The 26,194-nt window shown below is 36.4% G+C and overlaps 4 protein-coding genes across 6 annotated transcripts; 2 read left to right on the forward strand and 2 right to left on the reverse strand.

Annotated features, from left to right (window-relative positions):
- Window positions 1-1,081: 1,081 nt before the first annotated feature.
- Window positions 1,082-4,315, reverse strand: LOC147532669 (adenylate kinase 4). The gene is made up of 6 exons (XM_086648383.1): window positions 4,020-4,315; window positions 3,081-3,226; window positions 2,841-2,960; window positions 2,487-2,654; window positions 2,193-2,282; window positions 1,082-1,391 (listed from the first exon to the last, which is right to left on the reverse strand). The coding sequence occupies exons 1-6, from the start codon at window positions 4,129-4,131 to the stop codon at window positions 1,293-1,295; spliced, it is 735 nt and encodes a 244-aa protein (XP_086504509.1). The 5' UTR covers window positions 4,132-4,315; the 3' UTR covers window positions 1,082-1,292.
- A 1,426-nt stretch (window positions 4,316-5,741) lies between these two features.
- Window positions 5,742-12,892, forward strand: LOC147532670 (cyclin-dependent kinase C-2-like). Of its 3 annotated transcripts, none has more exons than XM_086648528.1 (14): window positions 5,742-6,218; window positions 6,378-6,520; window positions 7,575-7,688; window positions 8,400-8,481; window positions 8,632-8,722; window positions 8,824-8,853; window positions 8,936-9,045; window positions 9,140-9,212; window positions 9,301-9,421; window positions 9,542-9,659; window positions 10,926-11,065; window positions 11,189-11,246; window positions 11,784-11,854; window positions 11,945-12,892. In XM_086648528.1, the coding sequence occupies exons 3-14, from the start codon at window positions 7,579-7,581 to the stop codon at window positions 12,477-12,479; spliced, it is 1,539 nt and encodes a 512-aa protein (XP_086504654.1). In that variant the 5' UTR covers window positions 5,742-6,218; window positions 6,378-6,520; window positions 7,575-7,578; the 3' UTR covers window positions 12,480-12,892. The 3 variants fall into 3 exon arrangements, with proteins under 3 accessions (XP_086504654.1, XP_086504653.1, XP_086504655.1); XM_086648529.1 differs by having other exon boundaries at window positions 5,861-6,218; window positions 6,287-6,520; XM_086648527.1 differs by having other exon boundaries at window positions 5,779-6,520.
- Window positions 12,893-15,425: 2,533 nt separating this feature from the next.
- Window positions 15,426-21,198, forward strand: LOC147532671 (uncharacterized). Its single transcript, XM_086645166.1, has 9 exons — window positions 15,426-15,696; window positions 15,800-15,928; window positions 16,415-18,097; window positions 18,271-18,499; window positions 18,630-18,854; window positions 19,343-19,516; window positions 19,967-20,164; window positions 20,293-20,406; window positions 20,498-21,198. The coding sequence occupies exons 3-9, from the start codon at window positions 16,431-16,433 to the stop codon at window positions 20,828-20,830; spliced, it is 2,940 nt and encodes a 979-aa protein (XP_086501292.1). The 5' UTR covers window positions 15,426-15,696; window positions 15,800-15,928; window positions 16,415-16,430; the 3' UTR covers window positions 20,831-21,198.
- A 193-nt stretch (window positions 21,199-21,391) lies between these two features.
- Window positions 21,392-25,573, reverse strand: LOC147532672 (arginosuccinate synthase family). The gene is made up of 10 exons (XM_086645167.1): window positions 25,215-25,573; window positions 24,549-24,607; window positions 24,386-24,467; window positions 24,123-24,258; window positions 23,596-23,644; window positions 23,216-23,398; window positions 22,837-22,911; window positions 22,564-22,749; window positions 22,290-22,378; window positions 21,392-22,093 (listed from the first exon to the last, which is right to left on the reverse strand). Exons 1-10 carry the CDS (start codon window positions 25,282-25,284, stop codon window positions 21,541-21,543), a joined length of 1,482 nt encoding a protein of 493 aa, XP_086501293.1. The 5' UTR covers window positions 25,285-25,573; the 3' UTR covers window positions 21,392-21,540.
- Window positions 25,574-26,194: the final 621 nt, after the last annotated feature.

Below are 26,194 nucleotides of genomic sequence, written 5' to 3' on the forward strand. Positions count from 1 at the left end.
AACGTCAAGAGTCGGAAAGAAAAGATGTTGAACAAGCAATTGGATATTGCAAGCTTGTTTTGCTATTATCCGAGGACCGATCTGTTTTTGAGATGTGGAAATACTAGGTAACATTACGAAGGCATGCATTATAATGCATAACATGATAATCGAAGATGAAGGACCTAATGTAACTGTCAATTTTGTTGGAAGTGTTCAAGAACCAGTGTATCTTGGGGAGTTGTCGTCGAAGAACGGGTTGCTCGTCTTGGTCGTGTTAGAAGCACAAAAGTTCATACACAATTAGGTAGATCTTATAGAGCACTTGTGGAATACGAAAGATCACAACGACGACTGACGGATCTCTGGCGTTAAACTTATTTTTTCTGTAATTCGGTTTAGTTTAAATATGTATTTGGCTTTTCAGTCAATGCGTTGTCTATTAAAAGAATTACATTTAAAAAAAATAAAACATCTACGAAAATAAAATAAAAACAACATAAAAAATATTGAGAGAACTCCGGACGGCTCTATTTTGGGGCAACATAGAGAGAGGGGAGAGGGAAAATGAAAACTAAGGGACAATGTTTGATCAAGTCAATTATTGGGCTAAAACAAATATGCCCCTAAGTCAATGTTTATTGACTAAGTCTTTATGCCCCGGAGACATTATTCGCCGTAACAGCGGCCTTATTTAATTGTGCAAAGGCAATTAACCAGCTAACCTACCATTCTGAAAAAAGCTCTTCGAGAGGGAAAATATAGAAATCGGCTTTACCACAATCCTGAATTCTACTCAAAACACATATACCCTAATACCCCTACTAAATCTACAAAATTATATTAAGAAAATCCCATGAAATCGTAAGAGATCGCTGCTGGAACATAGTTACGAAGAACTGACAACAAAAAATGTAAATGGTTAAGCCATTCCGACAATGTATCGGATTACATTATTCCCCGTAACCGCGGCCTTATTTAATTGTGCAAAGGCGGCAATTAACCAGCTAACCTACCATTCCGAAAAAAGCTCTTAGAGAGGGAAAATATAGAAATCGGCTTTACCACAATCCTGAATTCTACTCAAAAGTCAAAACACATATACCCCTACTAAATCTACAAAATTATATTAAGAGAATCCCATGAAATCGTAAGAGATCGCTGCTGGAACATAGTTACGAAGAACTGGCAACAAAAAATGTAAATGGTTAAGCCATTCCGACAATGTATCGGATTACATAAGATCAAAAGCCGAAAAAGGTTTTTTCATGTCTCTACTTTTGTAAAGTTTAAACAACTAAAGATGTCTACTGTTAAGAGAGAACCTTCTGAACTTCGGTTGTTACCTCCTTCGGAGGTTTCTCTGCGTGAAGCTCTGCGACGATGCCCTTCTGAGCATAGTACTCAATAACCTGCATTAAAGTGAAAAGAGTGATCCTTAGGTCGTAACAAATTCGATAAAGATTAGAAGGTGCAAGAAAATGAGAAGAGCAAATATGGTATCTATTTATAGTGAGTGAATAAGGGGGTATTAAAAGGAAGTATCCCACTACAGGCTTTAACAAAACATCCCGACTCTTTAACGTAATCATCCGCTTCAAAATTTGTTGACATGCCCCGTTAGTTAACATCGACAATAGCATTAACACGAAGTTGCAATTAAGTGTTGGGTATCATTTGTCGAACCTAGTACTCGAGTATCCTACCCCATGAATTAATGGAAGTAAGGCTGTTTAGTGTAGGTTAGTCATGTAAAACTCGTCTCAATACCAGTCATACCGTCCTTGATTTAGGCCCCACCCAAGCCCATTGGCCTAGTTCCACATGGTACAAGGTTTTTGGTTGCACAGGTCTGCCCTAGACCACCCCAAACTTCTACAACTGACCAATTTAGGCGCCAAACCCACCCAAAAACCAAGCCAATAATATGTAAGACGAGGTGTTAAATTTTACCTAGTCTGGAAGGCCTTCCTAAGCTATGTGGGACTAAGTGCCTTGAACATGAAACATCTATTTCACATCAATTAGTTATCTGGTTTGTCAAGCTGCGAAAAATTACAGTTGCAAGGACAGCTCCTGAACCAATTGTAAAACATGAAGCACGACCTCTTTAGTAGTTCAGTTCAGAATTCTTTAGGGTCAATCGTTTTTCCCTCGACAATTTCCAAGTAAAAATAATTTTTCAATATAAATAGAAAATAAAGCATGTATACCGGCTTGGTCTGCCTGTGGAAGGCCTCCAATCTCGATTTTAGAACTGCAGCATTATCATCTTTACGCTGAACCAAAGGCTCTCCAGTGACCTTCAATTTAGAACAACAAGATTAAAAAAATTGAAATTGCAACTCAGATTGAGGTAACAAGACTTATAGGAGACATAATTTGTAGGAGATCCCGCAGCGGTCAAAGGGGTATATCAAAGTTCACTAGATCTGCCGGAAGAGTAATCACAGTTTAAACTGAACTCATTAAGAGAACTGTAAGAAACACACAGGTAATTTACTTACATCATCAACACCAGGAACCTTTGGGGGTGCAAATTTAGTGTGGTACGATCGACCACTTGATGGATGGATCCAACGGCCAGTAATTCTCTCCTCCAAGATCGCATCATCAATTGCAAAGTTGAGGACCTTGTCGATTTTAGCTCCTTGCTTTCCAAGCATATCATCGAGCTACATTGTAGGAACAATTACGCACAGAGTTAAGAACCAGAAACAGGAAGGGAAGAAGTAATTCAAGGTGAGAATTAATAAAGGTTTGGTACATCGGAAATAAATATTAGTTGACTCTAAAAAATGTATCGATTAATATTATAAGATAAAGAAGTTGACAAAGTTACAGATGCCCAAGTTTATTACCTTTTCTGCTTGAACAACCGTTCTTGGAAACCCATCGAGAATGAAACCTTTCTTACATGATGGCTTCTTCATTGCTTCATCAATTATTCCGACAACCAAGTCATCGGAAACAAGCTCTCCCTGTGAAACCATTATAGGTTCAACCAGATTAAGTATGGTAAGATATATTTTAATTTATTAAAAAAAGTACAACACATCTTTAGATGCAAACAATAATTTATAATTATGATAGAAAGTCACCTTGTCCATAGCCTCTTTTGCCTTAATCCCTAGAGGAGTTTTAGCAGCAACCGCGGCTCTTAGCATATCACCAGTGGCCAAATGACACAAACAATATTCATCCTTAATAATCGGTGATTGGGTGCCTTTACCGGATCCAGGAGGACCTGCATTGATTACTTTCCTGATTAAATTATTTATATCAGATCTCATACACGTACAAAAAGATCAACCAAGAGCTTGCCGTAAAGAAAAAGGGTGTTCACAAGCAAAATTGCATGCCGGCAATTTACCCAAAAACTTTGATGTCCATGTCTCTCTCTCATTCTCCCACCCTATCTTTTCTATATTGAAACATGTTTTGTCCAACACAAAGAAATGGATATAAGTGAAGAAACGATTGTCACGTTTCACAACATGGGCACCATAACTCTAGAAACTAACCCCTTTGGATAATCGCCAGAGATGAGAATTACATTACCTAATGAGATTCATGTTCTTGAAAATATGAAGTAAATGTGGTTAAATTGGTTCTGGAGTCGAGGTTTGGTCAAGGCACTAGTAAGTATAGCTAAATCACAATTTACTGGTTCTCTAAAAGAATCTAAAAGCCCTAGTTTTACTGGTTCTCTTAAAGAATCTAAACGCCCTAGTCTTAAATTATACAGATGCAAATATGGCTCCAAAAAAGCAGATCCTTCAATGAACACCAATAGTTCACAAAAAGAAGAAGAAGATAAACTGTGGGTGATGATAAGATTTATGGAAATAAGGAGACATCATAAACCCTAAGTACTTTAACAAGAAGAAAACATTAGTGACAATTTTACGAAGATAAACTTCCGCTGAAGTACAGATGAATTCATAAAATTTCAAGAAATTTGAAGTTAGTCAATTGTTCTTCATAAAAAAAAACTTAAGCGGTGATTGACAAACATCAAAAATGAGAGAGAGAGAGACCGATAAGGATGAGACGTTTATCAGGTTTTGGAGCGCATTTGAGACGGCGAAGAAGCTCAGACATGAGATCCATGGAGTCGACATTCTCCAAATCCACAGAAGATGTCGCCATCTTCACTTCTTGTGTTTCACAGGTATGAGAGTTAGAAAGAGAGAACTGAGAATACGAAGCCTGGAAGACAAGGTTATACACACTGTTGATTGGGTACCCTTCCAAAGCCTCGAAGAGAGTTGGGGGTACTCTTTAGTTTACCATATTTAATTACAGTGTTAGGGGCTTAGCCGCTAGCATCTCCGGCGCAAGACGATAAAAACTCTAAAAATTCTATGTGTCATGTGTAAAAAATGAAGCTCTAAATATTCTCTTTCCTATTTGGTTATTTAGAGACACTTTATTGCAAAACCTTCTCCAATGCAACACTCAAGAAAAATTCTAAAAAGCTATATTTTGGTTTAAAAGTAATTGATTTGCTTATGTGGCACTTAGAGATCCTCAAGAGGACACTCTAAATTTAGAGATTCATGTTGAGTTTTGCATTGAAGATGAATTTCAAAGAAAAACTCTAAAAAGTCCTATGTGGCACTCTAAGATTTAGAGTTTGAGTGTTGCAGTGGAGATGCTCTCAAGGTTATTGAATCATTTTTTAATATGGGCAGAAAAATCCTTGCCCGGGCAATAAACACATCAGATGTCCAGTTGGCAAAAATAACGTTTTTACTCTTTTCGTTTTGCTACATGACAAACGAAAAAAATGACGTCTTGAAATATTTTATAATTCATAATGTGTGTGAAAATATACATGATATTTAGATAAACAACAAAATCTTAGTATAGGGTGTCTAGAGAAAGAGGAGAGGACATAGAAAATGGTGGTTGTGTTGGAGGATGTGGTGGTAAAGAAAGAGAAGATCGAAAAAAGAAGAAGAAGAAAAAAGAGGTTAACGACGGTCGATTGTCTGTTGACGACTTTTTCCAACGAAAGGAAAGAGAATAGAACAGAGAGGAGATCATCTTAAAAAAAAGGTAAAAAACATAAAATTTGACTAACGGAATTACAATTATTGGGGAAAATTGAAATGATGGAAAAACATGGGAGCAAACTTTCCAGTTGATCACAAATTGGGCTCATATTGGAATTGACCCTAATTTTGTGCATTAGTTTTGAACAACTTTCTTCATATGGGTACAAAGATAGAAACACAAGAATGGATTATTTTACTTCCGTCTTTGCCCTCGGTTTTTTTTAATTCCCGTTATAGTCTAGTCATGATCTTCATTTACATGTTTGATCTTCTTCATTTTCTTCTTGTCAGTTTTCCTCATGCTCTAAACCTCCAAGTTTTTAAAAGCATCGTTTGCGAGTTTTCGTTTCTCCTTTTTTACTTGTGTTTCTTTTCTCTTGTCGGTTCTTCAGTTGCATCTCCAGTTTTAGCGGTATTGGCTCATTTTCAGCCATAGGTTCGCCCATCAATGGCAGACTCGCCTTGTAATTTCTTTGCTGAAAATTTAGCAGGTTTATCTTTCAATATTCATCTTGTGGTATCCTCTTGAAAGATTAGTGGGGGTAAAAAAGCTGAGTAGAGCTGTATGAGCAAGCTTGGCCATGTTTTTTTCCTTCCGTCTTAAGCTAACTTGTATGTACCTAACTTATCTGAACGTGAACTTGCATGTTCAAGATTTGTTTCAATTAGGGGCTTGACGGGTCATAGGAAGTAACTTCATACAATCTTTTTAATCACGAATTCATAATTCCTCCGCAAGGTTAGGTTATGAAATTTAGTAAGAGTGGACGGGCTGTTAGAAAAGGTGTACGTGCCAATAAGAGAGGATTACAAGTTAAGTTGGTCATTAAGTTGGGGCAGAAAGGAATTAGCCCAAAAAAAATCCTTATATTTTCTCAAGGGTGTTTGATCAAATTGATCGTCAGAGAGGACGATACTTGGTTCTATTTTACCGTAGGCGGTTGGTTGAGTTCCTCAGAAAATTAGGGTTTGTGTTGATCTTTAACATAAATTAGGGTTTCGCTAATAAGCTCTCGAGAACACATTAATGGTTCCTCCCTCTTGCTAAAGGTGCTGTCTTGGAATCGAAATCTTCTGCTTTTCTCTTTGAAAAAGGATCGACCTGCCAATTTTGATTGACTGAGTAGCCAAAACCACCAAAATTTTCTTGCTTTCTCTCTCTTTAAAGCTTAAAAGGTACATGATGTCTCATATTTATTTCTCAAGACAATTTTTTGTTTCCTAACTTCTCAATTCGACACCAGCAAGGAGGAACCGAGAGAAACTCGTTCTAGGGTTTATCTTTAATCTCCAGGATTTATGGTGAGGATTTCGCTTTGAACTTTCTCTCTGAAGGATTCGGTTGGTCTAATTCTAACCACATCAAGGAGCCGAGCAACTAGGGTTTTATCCTAAATCTTCACTTTCTCTCTCAAGGATTTCGTTGGTTTATCATTCAATTTTTGAATACTCCAACGTTAGGGATACTCAGATTTCTGGTGAGTACTTGATACCTGATTTGATTCTAACCACCTTGATGCGTTATTTGTAAAAAGTTTCTTAAAACTGGATGTTCTGACTAATAGAGATTATTGATCCTTATTCCTTTCCTTGGGTTTTAGATAAAATATTGCCTCCCCTTTTAAGAAATTCATCAAGAAATTGATGAGTCTCTTTGAGAATGTAGATATTCTTGTTACTCCAACTGTTTGATGAAATTCCTCTTGTAGGTTAGAAATTGCAAATTAGATGATTTAATCAATTGATGATGATGAATTATGAACTATGATTCCTGCTTTCTTACAAGCTGTGAATCTTAGATAAGTTCATATTTTGTTAATTAGTCGATGTTCTTTTTTCGATCAATGGTTATTATTTATAAATTATGATTCTTTCTTTTTTAGTAAGATATAAATCTTAGATAAGTTCAAATTTTGTTAATTAGTCTAATGCATGGATTCTTACTTTCTTATAAGTTATAAATCTTAGATAAGTTCAAACTTTGTTAATTAGTCTAATAACACTTCTATATTTATTCGATGCATCATAGGTAGTAACCTACTTAGAGTGACTTTTCGTTACAAAATTTGGCTACCGTGAAGTTAAAGCTTAGCCTCGTCTAAGTTGAAATCCTGGCTGCGCCCCTTACAAAGATGTTAGGGTTTAGGGATCATCTTTCTTGTGTAAAATATGAATTAGGGTTTTAAGTGAAAAGACTTTTACTTGATATATTTGTGAATTGTGACAGGGTCTAATGTATGGATTCTTACTTTCTTATAAGTTCTAAATCTTAGATAAGTTCAAACTTTGTTAATTAGTCTAATAACACTTCTATATTTATTCGATGCATCATAGGTAGTAACCTACTTAGAGTGACCTTTCGTTACAAAATTTGGCTACCGTGAAGTTAAAGCTTAGCCTCGTCTAAGTTGAAATCCTGGCTGCGCCCCTTACAAAGATGTTAGGGTTTAGGGATCATCTTTCTTGTGTAAAATATGAATTAGGGTTTTAAGTGAAAAGACTTTTACTTGATATATTTGTGAATTGTGACAGGTTTATGGCTTTAGCGGGTCCTGGTCAGCTCAATGTTGACGAGTCGCCTGTATGGGGATCTCGAGGTGTTGACAATTTCGAGAAATTGGAACAGATTGGTGAAGGGACATATGGGTTAGATATTTTTTTTTTGTATTTTGTAACATTATTGCCCTGTGGACATGTTAGTTAATTTTAAGCTCATTGATGTTTCTTATGTCTTGCATTTGTACCATATTTATAATTTAGATGTTTTCTTAAGATATTGTCAAAAAATATATTTTTTTGGACATTATGGGTTTTACTCTTGCTCGTCCTAGGAATCGTGTTGTTTTAATTGAGAAAAATGTATATAGGTAATCAACAAGGGAAACCATAATAACGTTGTTTTATTGGTTAAAACCACTGTTGATGTTTGAGACTGTCTAAATCTGCATATCTGATACTGTCTAGCAATTTAGTGGTTGCTCTCTATTTCTAACAATAACAATTATAGAGTTGCAAGGTAAACACCATAAGCATAGTGGATAGAGTGTCAATCTGAAATTTAAAAGAAATGGTTAAGGGATAGGGCACTGCGTTTGATTATTTCTCGGTTGGAACTTGTAGGCACTGGAAGTGGAACCCAAAGCAACTCCATTGGCTATTAGTCTTTTTGTTTTCTAAGCAAATTTAGTTAATTATGTGTTTTGGTTTATTCTACTGTAAATTTTTGTTTTGCTGATGTTGCTCATTCCAAAATTTCTTAAATAAAGGTTAGTAGTGATTATTCCATCACTCTTTTTTCTATGTTATCTTATATGGAAAAAGCTCATCTTTTTTAGATTAGTTTTTTTGTTCTTGCAGTCAAGTGTTTATGGCTAAAGAAATCAGAACTGGGGAAATTGTTGCACTGAAAAAGATAAGAATGGACAATGAAAGAGAAGGGGTATGCTTTATTGTGTTTTTTTCTTTCGGTTCATATATATATTTTCAGTTTTTAATTGAGATTTGGTGTACACACAAAAAGTAGAAACGGTAGCTACATATCTTATTGTTTGTATATAATATGTTTGATACATTGTCTCTGCTTTTGCAGTTTCCTATTACGGCTATACGTGAAATTAAAATTTTGAAGAAGCTCCATCACGAAAACATAATTAATTTGAAGGAGATTGTTACTTCCCCAGGTTTTTCTTTTCAAAACTAATTTGTTTTTCTTCTTCTCTAACAAATATATGTCTTTGAGGCACTAAATTCAAAGTTCTGATCTTCTATTGTGGCTTTTCAGGTCGTGAAAGGGACGAGCAAGGGAGGCCTGGTGAGTAGTTCGAATATTGCATGCTTGCATGTTTATTGTCTTGGACAATCCTGCATATCGTTAATGCAATTATGCATTTCAGATGGGAATAAGTACAATGGTAGTATCTACATGGTTTTTGAGTACATGGACCACGATTTAACGGGTCTTGCTGATCGTCCTGGTATGCGATTCACAATTCCCCAGATAAAGGTATTATAGATCCACATAGCTTACTAAATACTCATATTCTTAATTTACAAAATTGGTGAAGAATCGTGCTGAAAGCATGTCTTGTCACTACCAGTGCTATATGAAGCAACTATTGACAGGACTTCATTACTGTCATGTCAATCAAGTTCTGCACCGTGACATTAAAGGTAATAATCAAGTTAAAATGCAATTTTTAATGTCTTGTGGTTTTCAATTGCAGGTTCGATGACAATTGTATTACCTATGCCTTCGCAGGTTCTAATCTTCTAATAGACAATGAAGGAAATCTGAAGCTTGCTGATTTTGGTCTTGCACGGTCTTTTTCTAATGATCACAATGCCAATCTAACAAATCGAGTTATTACTTTGTGGTATAGGTAAATATTACAAGGTTATTAGCATAATATCTAGATAATAAATTGTGAAGTAGGTCTGTATATATCTATTTCCTGAACACATCTCATTATATTCCCTAATTTTCATAATGGTTTCGACAGACCTCCAGAATTGCTTCTTGGAACCACAAAATATGGTCCTGCTGTTGATATGTGGTCTGTTGGATGTATCTTCGCTGAGCTTCTTCATGGGAAGCCTATCTTGCCTGGAAAGAATGAGGTCAGTAATTTAGTATGAGCTTTTCCTGTATTAAGCCATGCACAATATAAGATGACCTTTCAGAACCTTGGCTTTTGCACTGATCTTGCAACATTGCCCCCATGAAATTAATGTGGAACCTTCGGAATTAAGATAAGAACAAGTTTAGAAAGGCTGTCCAATGCAAAAGGACTAACTGTAGGTTCCTACATCAGTTTAGCAATTGTTGGAGCTTCATTGAAATTTCAATTTGGGTATAATAAAATGAGATTGGAGAACTTCTCCTGGCTTCTAGTTTCATTTCCTTCTTAGGTTTATTAATTTGAGTATCTGTCAACTTCTACCTCTTTTTACTTGTATATGTGGTTTTTTTTTTTTTTTTTGCTTTTGCAATTGTTACTATTTTCTATGCTCTCCAGTATTCAGCAAGTGACAGCTTCAAGATTCTCGTGTTAGTGCTTCAGAATAAGATGTCTTCATATCTTGCTTAGAGTTGAATTTTGAACCCCACTTAAATATATTATTTTGTGTATGTAGTAGAAAGATATATACTAAATGAAAATACTTGAAAAATTCATTTCTGTATACGTCAAAATGAACATTGTGTACACATCAAATTTGAAATGAAAGAAGGATGCAGTTGTTTCTGCTTTGGAACATCAAGTTTATAAGGATGAACTCCAAACACAATATAAGTATTTGACGCATTCCTTTTGGGCTTGGTATGTTTCAGTGACATGTTTTATACTTGGTGAATCTATCATTATACAAACAGAGTGGCTATGCAAACAGGAAAAAATGTCAGATTTAAGAAACATATTTCAAGAGCTATATTTTTTTGGGAGAGAACTTGTATTTGCTCTTGAAATATAAAACTTATAAAAAATTGAAAACCTTGTACAATGTGGATATTGGTGCGGGTATTGACGTTTCTTTACCTACATTTGTACATAGTTTCAGATACTTCGAAAAGAAACAGGCCAAAATGCTGACACCACCATATGTGTATATAGAATTGTCATTGTTACGAGGTCCAAAGTGGATTTTCTATGATTTTTTATAGGAAGAGGAAATTGAGAGTTACGGGAGGTTAGATAATTAAAGAGTAAGATTAAATTATACATTTGGTAATTGATATTGCAAAACAAAGACTGAAGGTGACTCTCAGAATGCCATATATTATGTGGTACTTTGAGTTAAGTTATAATTTCATGCATGCTCATATAGCCTGTTACAACTTCCCTGGAAGCATAAGTTCAATACAAGTTCTTTTTATACCTACTGTAGGCAGAGCAACTTAACAAGATTTTTGAGCTGTGTGGAGACCCTGACGAGGCCAACTGGCCTGGGGTATCCAAGATTCCGTGGTATAACAATTTCAAACCGTCAAGGCCAATGAAGAGACGTGTGAGGGAGGTTTTCAAGCAGTAAGTATATACTTTTATTTGTAGATTTTTCTGGATTACAATCAAAATTACACGAACTTGTTCTTCTCTAGTTTGGTCTGGTATCTTAAAATCATTCAGTTCATAACTTATTGCGCATTATAGTTTTGATAGACATGCTTTGGAGTTGCTGGAGAGAATGTTAACTCTCGATCCGTCTCAGGTATAATTGCATAAATTTATGTTAGAAAATTTATTCCGAGAAGAAAACACAATAGTGTTGCCCACAGTAAAGATTTGTTTTTATTATGTTATTTCTTTTATTTATTTACTTATCATTCATATCTGCTCAGTATCTGATGTAGCTACTTCAGAGAAACTTTTGTCAAGTATCTCTTTTTTATTCTTCTTTGATTGGACACCTGTTGATATAAAAGGGGTACTTTGACCACCCTGAGATGACTCAGGATCCACCGTTACTGAGTAGCATCAAAGTTCACGTATAGTTAGTTACCCATATACGCAGACTTTGTACTTTGCATTTGAATAGTTGAATAGGGATTGTTCACTATTACTTACCTTCTTGCTTTTGGGTTGTGGCGCTTCCATCCTATCTGGGTGATATGATTATGTCAGCCCAATCTACAATCTGCTCACTACATCTAAGTTTCGTCACTGATGCTGCGCAAGTATTTAATTAAATACGAGAAAATGTTCTAATTGTGTTTGTTCTTTCCCTTTTTCCTTGATCTGTCTAAAGAGAATATCGGCTAAGGATGCCCTTGATGCTGAGTACTTCTGGACGGATCCGTTACCTTGTGATCCTAAGAGGTATATATGGATTTTATCGTCTATTCATCTACATAAATAGTTGTCTTGGTATTTATATATGCTTCTTACTGGTCCATCTTATATGGACAGCTTGCCTAAATTTGAATCATCTCACGAGTTCCAGACAAAGAAAAAACGACAGCAGCAAAGACAACAGGAAGAAGCAGCAAAGAGGCAAAAATTGCAACATCCACAGCAACACCATGGGCGTCTACCTCCAATCCAGCAATCTGGACAACCGCATCCTAATCTAAGACCAGGTCATAATCAGCCTATGCATAACTCGCAGCCACCTGCGGTCGGTGGACCTAGTCACCACTATGGAAAGCCTCGTGGACCCTCTGGAGGGCCCAATAGATACCCACAGAGTGGAAACCCTGGTGGCTCTTATCCGAATCGTGGAGGTCAAGGTGGAGGCTATAGCAGCGGCCCATACCCGCCACAAGGAAGAGCTCCACAATATTCTGCAAGTGGTATGCCTGGTCCAGGACCACGAGGAGCTCCATATGGAAATTCAGGTCCCCCAAATTATTCGCAAGGAGGAGCATATGGTAATTCAGGTGGGAGTGGACCAAATAGGATGGGTGGTAATAGAAATCAACCATATGGTGGGTGGCAGCAGTAACACATCTAATGATAGCAGACACCTACCAGAAAATTGGGTTGTGGTTTTGGTCATGAGCATGGATGAGAACTGAAGTCAGAACCTAGTCTTTGAGTAGACTTGATTGACTTTTGTAGGTAGGAGATCAACTGTGAGGCGTAATTGATGTATAGTACCCTAACTATGCGGCTGCTTTTAAGGATTTCATTTTGTTTCCGAGGAAAAAAAAAAAAAGAAACATCATGAGATTCTAAAATCCCAGGAACTGTGTTTTTAAGGTGTTTTTCTTACGGTTTCATTTTTTTCCCTAAGTAGCAGTTGTAGCACACTGGGATAGCCTGCCATGGCTTTATTGTTGCACCCAGATCAGGATATTGGATAAACTCATAAACAGGAGTGGAATGGAAAGGGCTAATTACTGCTTTCAGTTTTCACAATGAGTCAATTTGAGAAGACATAGTTTTTATTAATTGATCTCTAGAAGTATAACACATGCAAGTATTCAAACTATAAAAGTGAATTACATATATTTATTTCAGATTCATATTTGGAAGATAGAAAAAAAAATTAAAAAACTGATGGTGGCCTATCTGCAAAAGGACAACAAAGAAAGAAGTATATATTGAATTTGACTAAGGGCAAGAAACAAGTAAGTATATATTGAATTTTGTCTTCAGACAGCTCCGACTTGTTCTCCACATATTTTGCAACTTTAGCATAGAGATAGTTGTCATTAACAATCTTCACTAGCTCAGGGAAATGCCAAGAGTACCATTCCTTGCAGAAAGATGTTTTTCATAATCAACATTATCTAAAATAAGCGCGTGACTAGAAGAAAAACTACAAGTACAAGAGCATAAAATCACAAGTCTCAACAGAAAACCAAGAAGTCATAACAAGCTCATGGAGAACGAATTAACCAAAATGAAATGTACCTGACTTTCATGGAGAACGAATTAACATCTTTATCCAATGTGTCGAGAAGAAAGATCGACTGCATAACCATATTATCCACCAGATTGACATTGAACTTAACCTTTGCTCTACTGTAACTATGCCCCAAACCAAGTTGAGCTTTATCTAGGTCTGAAGACTAGATACAAACAGGTTTCAAAAATGAGAAAATACCCAATTTAACTTTTTCTTTTTTCTTTTTTTTTTTTAAAAAAAAAAAGCCGAAAAAATCATGAATAGAGTAGATAGATAATTGGCGGAAAAGAACACAAAGGGTAAGCTCAAAACCTTAAGATCATTGATAAATTTATAGTTTTTCTTAAAAACTCTCTCCAATGCAAAATTAATTTGGATCCCTACGATGATGTGGTGGTAGTTAAAAAGAGATATATCGAGAGGGCATTCTATCTCTAATTGTCTAACTTATCAATATTTAGGTCTGGACCAATAGAAATCAAGTCATATGTTTTTAGAATAACTAATTATCTTTTTTTACAAAATTAATCACTTATATTTACAAAAATGACTGCCACATACGAAGGGACTAATATGAACCAGAGTTCAACAGAAAAAATAACTATTATGAACCAGACTTTATTATTTTGCTTGATAAGTCTCATTCTATGTTATTAGACCAAAATCATGTGATAAAAAACTTGTCCGGTGTTAACAGCAACAACGTGATCACTTTTGGACTTCCTAGTATCACTACATATTAAATTCAATCTTTTGAATTTAAAAGTGTGAGTTGGGATGTCATACTCGGAACGTCTAATATCAATCAAAACTTGCTAACCCCTATCACGAATACAAAAATAAAGAAATATAATCCAAACCTTAAAGTCTATTTATTAGTCAACTTATTACAATCGGTAACTTAAGGTAGAATTTAGGCTGTTCTTTTTCACTAGATTGCATCTCCCACCAAACAGCAACAAAAACTAATCTATTTGGACATTTGGTTACTCAAAGGTGACATTTTAACATCCATCTACCTTCTCGTGCACCTTACCTTCTACTAACCCGTTTTTGTCAAAGTATTCTTGTTGTTGTTCGAGTTGGAGTTTCTTGGTTCTAGTTCAACTTATTTATCCTTGGACCCAAACCCACTCTGAGTTGGGTGTTTTTTTTCCAACAATTTTGATTGTGGAGAGACACATACTAGCAACGTTTGTATTAGACAATTTATACAACTAACAATCTTTTCCAACACATCTACATGGTGTTTGTCTTTGTCAAGATCGTCATTCTCTAATGAGGTATTTGTTTCAATAAGAGGATACCAGTTAATGTGTATAACCGGAAAGATTGCATATGTGAATTTAATTGATTTTGCATGTAATTTTGATAAATCTAGACACGTTTGGTGACAACTGATTTACTCTGAATCTATATAAGAGGCTTCATCAATTGACAGGGCCCAGGCCAAAAAAAAAAAAATGGTATCATACTTATTTGGAATTGCATTGTAGTGACAAAGAAAACACCTAATGTGATAGTGAATGAATGTTAGTAATTTTCTCGTCAAATGATGGGTAAAAGAACACCTATTTGTAAAAGAAGCGCTTATTTGAAAACCTCCCCTTTACTAGAAAAAAATGAGATGATAAAGTGAGTGCGAGAGAGAGAGAGGGAATGAAAGGAGGAACACGAAGAAATAGGATGGGGAAAGTAAATGAAGCGAGAAATAAATAACTAGTCGTTTTCCGCTGGTGGTGGTATGTCGGTGGTGATCGATCATTGGTACCTTGCCGATTGGTCAGTCAACCGTCTACTAAAGGCCCATTTCAGAATGACCAAACAAAGACAAAACAAGAGATTAAATTTTGAGAGAAGGGTAAAACTGTTAAAGAAATAGTCAACTGACATAAAAATGGAAAAAGAGTGTTTGGAAGGTCAAATTTGGAGGACCATTTAGATGAGTTGGTCATAATTAGGGGGGTAAATAGAATGGAATTACATTACCCAAATGTACCACCAGCCAAGAGAGGGACCATTTAGATGAGTTGGTCATAATGCCCTTGTCCCTTTTCCCCTCTCTGGGTCTCTCTTTCTCTCTCTAGAACAAAAATATATAAGTGGCGCCAAAACGTCCCCCCATATTTTAATGGAAACTGACACTTGCGATGATAAACCCCAGGAAAAGTTGAGATTAAAGAAAGGGAAGAAAAGGAAAGAGAAAACAAATGGGGGGTGAGAGATTCTGACTGATGTCGACAAAATAACCTCTTCCCCCATTATAACAACTCACTCCGAACTCCCAAGGAGTAGTAGTAAAACACAAGTTTCTCTCTCTCTCTTTCTTCTTTCTCTCTCTATAAATGTGAAGTTTTTTTTCTGTAAATAAAACTACTTATACATCGATTCCTCTGTTTTTTCTTTCACAGTTTTCGAGTTTTCATCCTTAAAAATGGAGTAAAATCAGTCAATATTCATGACCGCCGATTCCAAAATACATACAAAAATCTCATTCTCTGCACTTTTCCTGCATCTCTTGTCTGATCAGATTTTACTCTGTAAGTATATACTCTCTCTCTCTCTCTTCGTTGAACTTGTAGTTAGATAGTTTATTGTCTCTGTTGCTTTGTTTTCTGTTTTTTTGGATGTTTGAATGATCTAGATTCTAGGTATTCCTTACATTTCTGTTTTTTTACTTTCTTTAACTTTAGCTCTAATGATGTGTCAATTAGGTCATTTTAGGTTTTTTACTAGACATTCAGATCAAACCAAGTAAAATCACTTGCATTGTCATCACATTTGTAAAAACAAAGTAATGAATTTGGTAAAAGTTCCTCTTTTTAAGCTGTTTTTCTGTTAGGGTTTGTGTTTGATTCAGCTCCAAGTCCATTTCCATGTCTTTAGAAAATTGCATTCTTCTTAGTGAAGTTTTCGAGCGAGTTACCGAAATGAAGCTCGAAATTGAATTTTTTATGCTTCATTGGTCTTTAGTTTAACTACTAGCCAATAAAATTTCTCAAACTTCAATTTTTCACTCATTATAGACCTTATCAAGACAAGATGATGACAACATCGAGAACGAAGAACCAAAGAGATGGTGCTTTATTTCAGGTTGAGTATATTGTCCAAGTCCAAGAGATTAGACCATGGCCTCCTACCCAATCTATGAGGTCCCTTAGGTCTGTACTGCTTCAATGGGAAAATGGGGATCGAAATTCGAGTTCTACTAGACCTGTCAGTCCTTCCCTTGGGCCAGGTATTGGAGATGGAAGAATCAAGTTCAATGAGTCTTTCAGGATTCCGGTTAATCTGGCGAAAGATGTCTCTGGGGACGAGGATACCTATCAAAAGAACTGCTTAGAATTCAATTTGTATGAGATTAGAAGAGATAAGACAGTGAGAGGTCAGCTCTTAGGAACTGCTATTATAGATCTAGCTGAATATGGGATAATAACAGAAAAAATGACAATCAGTTCTCAGATGAATTGTAAACGGAGCTTTAGGAACACAATACAACCACTTTTGTTCGTTAAGATCCAGCCACTAGATAAACTTAACTGCAGCTTCTCGTCGAGGGAGAGCTTATCGAAAAGTGTGTCTTTGGATAATGACAATGAGGAGTTAGTTTCTTCCTTGGCCAATGGAGAATATGCTGAAGATTCTGAGATTATGTCCTTCACATATGATGATGTTTCGTCACATTCATCCTTGATTCTTTCTTCTTCTGCTTTGGACTCTACCGGGTCCTTGGAAGCACAAAATCATAAGGTACTACAAGTCGTGAAGGATATAAATGGAAGGGGTATACCAGTAGGAGACGACTTTCCTTTCGAGCCAGAGACTGCAAAGACCGATGTGATGCTTACAGGCTCACCATACAGTCATCTGAATAGGCCTTCATCTCGAAGATCATCAAGGGATCTTTCCCAGAACAGAAACCAATTTGGGGCTAAAATTATGTCTTCAGGTGCAAATCTTCACGATGGTGAGAAGACAGATATGGAAGATAATAAAACCTTCGAGGGATGCAGAAATGGGTCTGAAGACGCTAAAAGTACCAAAGGAAGACATGCTGGTTTTACAGAAGAGGGAAGGGAAGGAGACGGACAAGAAGGACATTTTAAAAATTATCCTAATTATTCCCCTGACTATTTAAACTTGAATCAACATTTGCAGGATGCTATCCCAATTCCGCTGGAGGTTAGTCCACCTGCATTCACAAGTAAAGGTTCTGAAGGGAAGGGTATTCAACTATCCAGCGAGAGGCTGAGGCATCTGAAGTCCGTTCAATCACGACTAGATTCATTCAAGAGCCATGGTTCATTAAGCAATAATCATTTTACGGAAGTTGTGAAGGACATTGGTGTTTCAGAAGATGTTCTTCATAATGGCCCTAGAAGATCCAGCTCAAGTGATAAAAGAGATGGCATTGTTGTCCGTGGAGAAAACAGAAACTCATCTGGTAGCAAAATCATACAGTTAGAGAATAGAATCGAGAAGCTTGAGGCCGAGCTGAGAGAAGCTGCTGCAGTTGAAGTTGCACTTTATTCTATTGTTGCCGAACATGGGAGTTCAGCCAATAAGGTTCATGCTCCAGCTCGTCGCCTTTTTAGATTATATCTTCATGCATGCAAGCAAAAGTCTAAAGCAAGGAAAGCAAGTGCAGCTAAGAGTTCAGTTTCAGGGTTAACTTTGGTTGCAAAAGCATGTGGTAATGATATACCAAGGTACATTTTAACGCTTCTATTTAGTATTTACCCTTCGATATATTTATTGAGCATCATTTAGGTAACCCTTTCATTTCTTCATGCATACCAATATAGAAAACGTACACGGTACAACACTAAATGTTTCGCAGATCCTCAATTTTTTTTAAAATTTTTTAGGTCTCTTGATACAGGTTAACTTTCTGGCTCTCAAATTCAGTTTTCTTGAGAACTTTAGTCAGCGAAGCTTCAGGACATGACAACAGATCTCCAACGAAATGGAAGGAATCTTCCCAGATAAGGAAAGATAAAAAGCTGACATCGGACTTTGATGACTGGGAGAACCCGAACACATTTACAAATGCACTGGAGAAGATTGAGACGTGGATCTTCTCTCGAATCATAGAGTCCATGTGGTGGCAGGTCAAACATTAATAGTTTTTCTTCCTTAAATATTTTTGGACTTGTATTTACGAGAAGATTTCTACAATATTTCAATACACTTTTGGCTTAGTAAAATTTTTATTTAGTTCTCCTTTTCCAACTTCCACAGATTTTCACACCAGTTATGCAATCTGCCTCCAGAAAGGTAAATGGTAAAGATGACGGTTCAGTTTCCACAATGCATTGTGGAAGGAAACCTTGTTTGGGCGATCAGGATCAGGTGAACTATTCTTTAGCCCTTTGGAGAAAGGCATTTGTGGATGCTTATGAGAGGCTTTGCCCTGTCAGAGCTGAAGGGCACGAGTGTGGTTGCTTGCGAGTTCTGGCAAGACTGGTAAAATATTCCACCCCTTTATTGTGTATTTGGGAATTGGGGATTGTAGGCAGTGGTTGCTATTTCTTAAGTCAGATCTGAAGTCTGACTCAAGGTTAGAGTTGACTCGAGTCAGAGTTCAGACTGCGGTTTTGTCCGATTGTAATGTTGGACTCGTGTGAATGGCTTATTTGGGTTGATTTTGGGTCCATTTGCTTCAGAAGATTCAGATGAGTAAGACGAGTTGGATTTAGATAAGGAGAAAAAACAAAAAACGCCTAGGGTTTGTGCTTCGTCTTACTCATTGCAGAGAACGTAAAAGTACTGTTTACGGGTGAACTCTCTGCTGCATTAACTTGATATTTACACGGTTGCTGCTAATTGCTAGAGCTTGTCATTTACCGTATTATGATGTGTCGATGTTAGCTCTACGAATAAGTTTTTCTTTCCATGAATTTCATTGTTTCAATCAATATTTTGAACTAACATTGAAATGCTCTTGTGCGCAGATGATGGACCAGTGTATCAGTAGATTAGACGTTGCTATGTTCAATGCAGTTCTTCGTGAATCATCTGAGGAGACTCCAACAGATCCTATGTGTGATCCAATTAGTGATTCAAGTGTTTTACCCATTTCAATCGGGAAATCAAGCTTCGGTGCAGGTGCTCAACTGAAAAATGCTGTAAGTTATACATCATCTTTTGTTCGGTTATTATTTTAGGTAAAAAATTAGGAAGAAAAAGGAAAAATGGTTACAGTCCGTGTAATACGCTGATCCTTCATTGTCACTGTGAAGGTATACTACGTCTCTTTTCATGTGCACCCCTGCCTTTTCCTCCCTAATCTAATATGCAAGGATATCATACTTCGATCTATAACCCTTGCGAGAATTGGGCTTCTGAACTTATTTAAGGTTGACACCAAAAATATGGCAAGGTCGATCATAAATATCAGGACATTGTCCCGGGGGATACTATTCAACATGATTCTATTCTTAAACACATGAAATTATAACATACACATGGTTCTATTCAGGACATTGTCGTGATAATCATGCCTTTTTTTCAAGATAATAGTTTCCTAAGATATTCATTGAATACATTTTCTTTTTCTCTTTGATGTTGTAAACCAGATTGGTAACTGGTCAAGATGGATAACAGATCTAATCGGCATAGACAATGGCAATAATGAACACGACGAAAATGAGAATAAGCTTGATAATGACGAGAGACGAGAATCATCCTTCAAATCTTTCCCTCTCCTTAGTTCATTAAGTGATCTCATGATGCTCCCAAAAGATATGCTCTTGGATAAATCAATCAGAAAAGAGGTTAACTCCCTAGAAGTTGATTCTTCATTCCTTTTACTAGCTTCAATCATCTTCTTCTTCTTTTTTTGTTGAAGTATCATCTTCTTCTTCTTGATTTACTAACTCGGTTATAAATTTATATTCTGAAGGTTTGCCCTGCATTTTCTGCACCTTTGATCAAGAAGATACTTGACAGATTCATCCCAGATGAGTTTTGTTCCGACTTGGTTCCACTAGCTGTTTTTGATGCACTTGACTCTGAGGTTCGAATCTTCGATTTCTTTTTCAAGACTTCTGTTCTCTCCGTTACCAATTCTAGTTTCATTCTTTGGACTTGTGAATTGTTCTTTGCAGGAGTCTTTTGAGGTTGAGGGCGAGAACAGATCGCTCGAAGACATTCCTGCAATTTCTGTTCCGATAATCTATTTACCTCCCTCTGCGGATGCACTTTCTAATGCTATAAAAGTTCAAACTGATTCTAAGCTACTACGAAGTGGGTCATCAGTTTCGAAATCATTTAATAGCGATGACGAGCTAGATGAACTTGATTCACCTCTGACATCCATCATTTATAACAACTTTCAATGTTCGGCATTGCCGAGGTGGAAAACAAAGGAAAATGTAAGTCGGAATTCTGTCAGATACGAACTTCTCCGCGAGGTATGGAGAGATGTTGATCAGTTGTGATTCTCCCCCCTGCTGTTTGCTTATCTATTCCCCCAGTAAATACTACATCAACTCCCAAGTCGACCACTTTCTGCTGTTTATTATCATCATTTCACGGAGATTCATTCGAAAGCGAAGTAGGAAATTGGTCTTGCATTTTATATTCCTTGTGGTAGTTTGTTATATCTTGATCTTAGATGGCTAAAATAGTATTAGGTAGCATTTGTTTCTTTCTATCCAGATCTAGAATCTGACTTGAGGTCTGAATAACACTCAAAATAGCAGAATGTTTGATTTTGTATGACTCTTTCAAATGGCTGATATATCAGTCCATTGAGTCCTACAATCTGAAGAAAAGCACCGTCCAATTAATAGTATAATATTGTAAAGTTCTTCCTCTCTAGTTTTCTTTTTGTTGATTCTAAGTTCTCTTGTGAAGTACAAACAACTGGTGTAACTCCAGTGTAAGAACCTACACATTTGTGACTGATAAACTCTACTACTCAAATTCATTTTTAGGGTTTAATATATAAATTTGAAGATACCGATGACCAAATTCATATGCATTAGATAACCAAAACAGATAAAATTTAATCCCATTTATCCTTAATTAAAAAGCTTCAATGTTGTCACAAAAATAAATAAGAAAAATCACAAATATAAGAGAATTCTAATTCTAGTCAATATCTTTAAGGATGAAAAGGGTTTGTTACAGATCAGAAACAACTTTCTTAGATACCCTTCTCAAGCATAGCCCGAACCCTCATCGGTAAACCATATAGCCGAATGAACCCAGCAGCATCAGCCTGATTATAAATGTCCCCACTCTCGAATGACGATATATCTTCTCTATACAAACTGTATGGACTTTTCCTACTTGCTACTGTCACTGATCCTTTATACAATTTCAGTCTAACAGATCCTGTTGTAGTTTCTGTAATTTTCTTCATGAATTCATCCATGGATTCCCGAAGTGGATCAAACCATCTACCTGCATAAACCAACTCTGCGTATTTCAAAGCGAGCGAGTCTTTTACCTGAATGGTTTCACGATCTAGAGTCAATGATTCTAGTTCACGAACAGCAGTGAATAGGATTGTTCCACCGGGTGTTTCGTAAACACCTCGACTTTTCATTCCTACTAGTCTGTTCTCAACCATGTCGATTCGACCTATCCCGTGTTTTCCACCAATTTCGTTTAGCTCTGAGAGGAGTGATGCTGGAGATAGCTCCTTTCCATTGACTGAGACGGGGAGTCCAGCCACTATTCCAATCTCCACATATCTGCAAGAAATAGAAACGCAAGAAACCTCGAGTTCGTCAATGGAAAAACAATGGGGTTTGGAGAGAAGGAAAAGAACTAGCACTAATGGTACTAAGTATATGGTGCATGACATATTTATATATATATATATATATATATATATATATATATATATACACAAATATACTCATAACGAAACGAAGGAAGGTTATTTACTCGGGTTGGTCGGGTGCGTCTTCCGGGTCGACGGACATCATGTACATATCAGACTTTGGTTCGTTAGCTGGATCTTCCAAGATATCTCCCTAAAATAAAACAAAAGAGCCGGAACAAAAGGGTCAGCTTCTCTTTACATTCTGATGAATTTTTCCACGAAAAGGACTATATCACTAATTCATGAGAAATACATAAACATCAGTCGCGAGTAATCTCTAGGGCAAATCATTGAGAGAAGCTAGAAAAAACTCAACCTAATCAAAGTGAAAGTTACCTCATGACTAAGGTGCCATAAGTTCCGATCTCTACTATAAATAGACTTCTTTGTTACTGGGACGGGTACATTGTGTTTCTTTGCATACTCAATAGCATCTTCACGGCCAGTAATATCCCATTCCCTCCATGGTGCCACAACATTGAGCTCAGGATTTAAAGCAAAGAATGTCAGTTCAAATCGCACCTGGAGAGTAACATGGTAAGGGTATTAGAAGTCATGTTAGGAACCAAAGTACTTGGAAATTGCTAAATAGCAAACTTTAAGACAGACCTGATCATTTCCCTTTCCTGTGCACCCATGGGAAACAGCATCTGCTCCAACTTCTTTGGCAACATCGACCATAGCCTAATATTTAAAAGATGGTGTTAATTTTATTAAAATAGCATTACAACCTTTTTACAGGGATAACAAGTGAAGGAAAGAACTGTGAAGAGATTGAAACCAAGTAACATAGGGAGTTCTTGATTACAACCCAATACCACCCATTGAATTTCCCGCGCATTTCATTTGACATAAAAACTAGTAAACTTGATATATACGAGTAAGAAGTTCCATTGCTAATGATTTAGCAAATTTGGGCCAAATGCGCAACTCTATATCATGCAGTAACTAGACATAGAAACATACTACATTACAGGTGAGAAATCACCTTAGCAATAACAGGGCGTGCCATGGACGTTCCGAGAAGATACTTCCTTTCATAGATAGCACCAGCTCTCAAGCAAGGATATATGTAATCTCTGACAAATTCCTCCTGCAAATCCTTGACAACTAACTGACAAGCTCCACTTGCTTTAGCTTTTGCTTCCAAACCATCCAGTTCCTTGATGCCCTGGAAGATTTAGGTTACTAGAGTCAGGTACTGAAATTAAATAAACACAAGGAGATATTCAATTATTCTTCATGAGGTCATAGTGCATTTTGTCACCTAAAGGGAAAAAAAGGTGTACCATGTTTTCACAGACCTAGAAGAACCATCAATCATGAATCATACAACTCAATCTTGGATAATAGATACTTATGACATACCTGACCAACATCAGCGGTAAAGCAGACAACCTCGCAGCCATAATTCTCCCTGCAATGTCATATGAAAGAAGAAAATCAGATTTTGAGGTCTAAACTAAATGAAACAAAGAAGAAGTGCAGACTGCAGAATACAAAAATTAAGTTACATAACGTTACCAATACATCCATCAACAATATATCAAATCCAATATTACAAATCGGCCAACCATATTTTCATTAATTTTTTTCGATAAGGCTTTCATTCTTTCTGTTTATATCTGAACACATAATGAGCAATCAAGCATAAACTGAATCCAAGAATGCTTTCAACCTCCAATTCTGATTTTCTTTTTCATTTTTTATCAGTACAAACAACTCTCTATGACTGTACGTGATAATGCTTTTATTAAGTTTACGTACACTCTGGTGATTCCTCATTCCCAACACATATGAAAAACAATTGATATAAATAAGAGAATACACATTAAACTTTATAATATATGATCTCCTAGACATAGGACAAGCAAGGAACCATTCAAGAAATATACCTTAGCCATGGGACAATAACTGAAGTGTCTAAGCCACCGCTATAAGCTAAAACCACTTTATTCAATTTTCCACGCAAACCTTCAGACTTTCCAGAAACATCGGTCCCTTTCTCGCTGGCCACTACAGCACGAATTGCTGTATGAAGTGTAAAATGTTAGAATTGAGCCTAATAAACAAGAACGGACCGAACTCAAACAACTACTCAAAAGCTAGTTCCGAATTAATGAGTAGAACTTGATTTGAAGCTAAGCAACATGAATACCATGGTTTTTACAAACTTGAGTAAGATTTGAACTCTGATGAACAATGGCATTTCCATTGAGCCCACTCGACCGTGCCCCTAACTGGAAAACAGAAAAGAGTTCGTAAGCACCGAAAGCTATAAAACAGTAAGTACACAATGAGAAAGAGTAAGTGTGTATAACCTCTAGGCTCAGTGACGAATTCCTTGAGCAGCATAGTGTGGTACGACAGTTAGCAGATTCTGTGATTAGCCCACAAACTCAAAAGAATTACTAAGAGTAAGAAAATGCAATATATGCTCTCAATTGAAACCCTAACTAGTCATCCAAAATAAATGAAATCGCTGGTGTTTCCTAAATGGTAGCACCGTAGCATTTACTATATTCAAATTGTCGAAATTATATAGCAACCAGGGATGCATGTCGAGCCCAACCCATCACCATAATTTCTACTCCAGGTCTTTAAGCATGTATCTTAATTCAATCTTATAAATTCATTGCTGAAATGTTAGTAAGGTTTGTTGAAAATGTTCAAAATCCTCAAGATCGAAAAGTAAAGATACTAAAAATGCAGCTTATAAAGTTTCTATCATGCTTAACTAAGATATTTGAACTGAATCTTTCACAAATATCTCGCATTTGGCATCAAATTGAAATGGGAAGCGGAAAAAATATGAATACTGCATTAAAAATGCAAACTTTTTCTGAAATAATTCAACTAAACATGGGGAAAAGTAAGTAATTTATCCTTCGAGATTAGGGTTTCCAGATTTGCATAAAAGACAATAGATTATGTAGATCCTTACAGGATACAGATCTTCTTCAGGAATCAAAAGAGGGAAGATTTACCTGGTTTCTTAGCTCCGTTGAAGACTAAATTGGGGGAAGAAGAAGGTGAAATAGCCCGCAACTGAGCCATGAGAGGTCGGGGATTCTATAAGTGATAGTAGATAAGACGATCTAGGGTTTCTGAAGTGAACTGTAATTACTGTAGATCTTTTACTCTCTCTTTTTATACAAGTGGATGGATGCGTAGTGAGTCTCTGAACTCTGAGATTACGATAAGCTGTTGATAGGGTTTAGAACATTTTCAGTAGGGTTTAGAGCGCACGTGTGAATGCTTATTATTTTAGATTGGAACCAATTTTTGCCCGTACCCGAGTTGGATGGGATCCAATTTGTCCGTTCTAGCCCCTCACCATCCATTCTATGGCGGGGTACTTGTTCAAAACTTTTGTTACATCTCTAAGAAATTTGAAATTCAGAACAACTAGTTTAGATTACAATAATGATAGAGAACAAGAAAATACAGACATACTCTAGACATACATCCTATGTGGCTTGCCGTGATTCGTTGTCTAGTGACTTAGAATCATCAAAAACACGAATCACAACAAGCCACATAGGATGTATGTCTGGATTTTCTTGTTCTCTATCATTTTTCGATATTAAGAATTTCAAAATTAGTTCAACAAAAAAAAAGAAATTCAAAATTAAGCTTTGTTGGCTCGCAATATTCTCATAATTTTGAGGTTTAGAGTTATCAGTTAATAACGATTTTTAAACTCCCATGTTGAAGTAGAACTTTAAAGTTCTTACATATTTGTATTTGAGGGTATTAGTGTTTGGAGTTGGATTGGTATAACATAAAACCCTCTTTTATCCTTGTTCACGAAAATATAAACAAGTTTCATTCCCCCTCTCTCACACCAAATTCAAGTCTTTTTTATCCATTCTCATACTGAATCAAGTGTTAATATTTCTCCAATCGATCAAGCATTCCTAAATTTTATCTCTATCAAGTCTAACGCAAGGTAATAGTTCAATTG

Source organism: Eschscholzia californica, unplaced genomic scaffold (assembly GCF_041429995.1).
Source record: "Eschscholzia californica isolate CP2 unplaced genomic scaffold, dmEscCali1.0.p SCAF_6, whole genome shotgun sequence".
Taxonomy (NCBI): Eukaryota; Viridiplantae; Streptophyta; class Magnoliopsida; order Ranunculales; family Papaveraceae; genus Eschscholzia; species Eschscholzia californica.